Source organism: Aplysia californica, unplaced genomic scaffold (genome assembly GCF_000002075.1).
Source record: "Aplysia californica isolate F4 #8 unplaced genomic scaffold, AplCal3.0 scaffold00744, whole genome shotgun sequence".
NCBI lineage: Eukaryota > Metazoa > Mollusca > Gastropoda > Aplysiida > Aplysiidae > Aplysia > Aplysia californica.
Genome location: NW_004798014.1, coordinates 27,496 through 29,888, shown reverse-complemented (window position 1 = coordinate 29,888; position 2,393 = coordinate 27,496). Strand labels below are relative to the sequence as shown.

General features: G+C 40.3%; 1 protein-coding gene across 1 annotated transcript in view; it reads right to left on the bottom strand.

Moving 5' to 3' along the window:
- LOC101861075 (sphingosine-1-phosphate lyase) overlaps positions 1-2,393 on the bottom strand; it is a 29,755-nt gene that overhangs the window by 18,240 nt on the left and 9,122 nt on the right. The window contains 1 exon segment of the mRNA XM_035972571.1: positions 1,886-2,062. Coding sequence (XP_035828464.1) covers positions 1,886-2,062 — 177 coding nt within the window.

Genomic DNA, 2,393 nt, shown 5'->3' with positions numbered 1-2,393 from the left:
GACAGACAGACAGAGAGATAGAGAGATAGAGAGAAATAGAGAGAGAGAGAGAGAGAGAGAGAGAGAGAGAGAGAGAGAGAGAGAGAGAAATAGACAAAAACATACACACACACACACACACACACACACACACACACACACACACACACACACACTTACTCATACATACATATTCCGAGGGAGAGAAAGAAAGAGAGATAGAAAGAGAAAGAGAGATAGACACATAGAGATAGATAGATAGATAATAATAAATAATAATAAATAAATTACTCTTTTATTTGTCCCAGAAGGGCACTTTGTTTTACAATGGCAAACATACATACATAAATACATAATTATAAATACGTACATACATATATACATACATGCATAAATACATTCATAAATACGCACAACAGAACAGTTTACAAACAATGCCACTGTCGGTCGCCACTGTGCAGCGCCCTGTAATTTGAGCTAGGGTTGTCGTGTCTTGCTCAAGGACACACTCCAGTGAGTGCCAGTGACCACTCATCTAATCCCTGTGTCACCGACACTTGCTTGACATTGCTTGAGTCAAAACTCACTACTCACTTAGCCACTGGAGCCCCCAGATTTATACGGACAGATAGATTTTTTTTAAAAAGAGTGATAGATAGACAGACAGACAGACAGATAGATAGATAGATAGATAGATAGATAGATAGATAGATAGATAGATAGATAGATAAATAGATAGATAGAGACAGACAGACAGAGAGGGAAAGAGAGAGAGAGAGAGAGAGAGACAGAGACAGAGAGAGAGAGAGAGAGAGAGAGAGAGAGAGAGAGAGAGCGAGAGAAAGAGAGAGATTGAGATGGAGATGGGTAGTACTACTCCATTTAAAAACACAACGGGGTTTGTCTTTGTTTTTTGCACATCGTTTTTGACTACCTGCACAGAGTTCTACAAAACTCAAAACAGTAGTAGGCTTGTATCGGTTTGTCTAAATTAACTGTAAACGAATGGTTCTTGCCTCCCACCCCCCACCCCCACCCCCACCCCCGCCCCCCGCGTGTATTAACTTTTACTGTTGAAAATTTCCCATCCACGTTTGCGCTGACGAAATAAAATGTCTATTGAAGGGAGCAATACATAAAAGCCTTAACATATTTCCCCTTTTTAGGAGTAAGAAACTGCAACCTGCTGGATGTGGCTATGTGTCCTATAACATATTGTGCAAACCAGCAGAACAAACCAGTGAACGTGTTTGTAGAGCACCGCGAGTACATACGTCGACACATCAGTGAAGAGGTTAATAAGAAATGTTTTCTCTTTACTCTTTGTAAATGAATAATGAGATGAGTCCCAAAAAAAGTGATGACTTACAGTGTGACCGGTATCATGTCGTCATACTTTGTAACTAAAAGAAAAAAGAGGAATGGCTCCCTGCTTGCACGCAAGGATAATAGGGGCAACGGGAGATAAAGATAGAGAGAGGGGCAGAGAGGCACAGAGATACTGATAGATAGATACACACACACTCGTGGATACATAGAAAAATAGTGGGATAAATGAAAGGAGGCAAGATATGTATGTATATAATATATAATAACATACTAGATAGATAGATAGATAGATAGATAGATAGATAGATAGATAGGTAGGTAGAGAGATAGACAGAGAGATACATAGACAGCGAGATACAGAGAGAGAGAGAGAGAGAGCGAGAGAGGGAAGAGAGAGAGAGACAGACAGACAGACAGACAGACAGACAGACAGACAGACAGACAGACAGACAGATAGAGCGAGACAGAGAGAGAGACGGAGAGAGAGAGACAGAGACAGAGACAACATAGGAGGGGTAGAAAGATCATGCCCTGAAATGTCAATTAGAACTATGTTGTTTCTTTACCAAATACAAACAGAGAATTTACAATTTCTGGGTTATTGATCCAGGGCCATTGTTTCCTGGCCCAGTTCCGCGAAGCTTTGACCGCCATTAGAATACTCTCAGTGCCACCCGAAGTCAGGAATCCCACGCAGGAAGAATCGCCATTCAACATGGATGCCGTCATGCTCACGATCTCTGTCTCCATTTGTCTGCAGACAATAAACCCCCAACACAACCAATTAGACCAAAAAATACTTTTCCAAAATAACTATAAATGCAAAATATTGTATTGCTTATAATAGTTTTATTAAAATGGTAAATTGTGGCGGTTGCTTATAAACAATAAGCCCCCAACACAACGAATTAAGACCATAATTCGCCTATATTTTTACAAGGTAACGATACATGCAAAATATTATATTGATAAGTCAAGTCATAAATAAAATAGTAACATGTAACGGCTGCTTTACCCCCCCCCCCCCCAAAAAGGGGGGGGGGGGGGGTTCTTCTTTTATTCAGATGTCGTTAACACGATTTTGT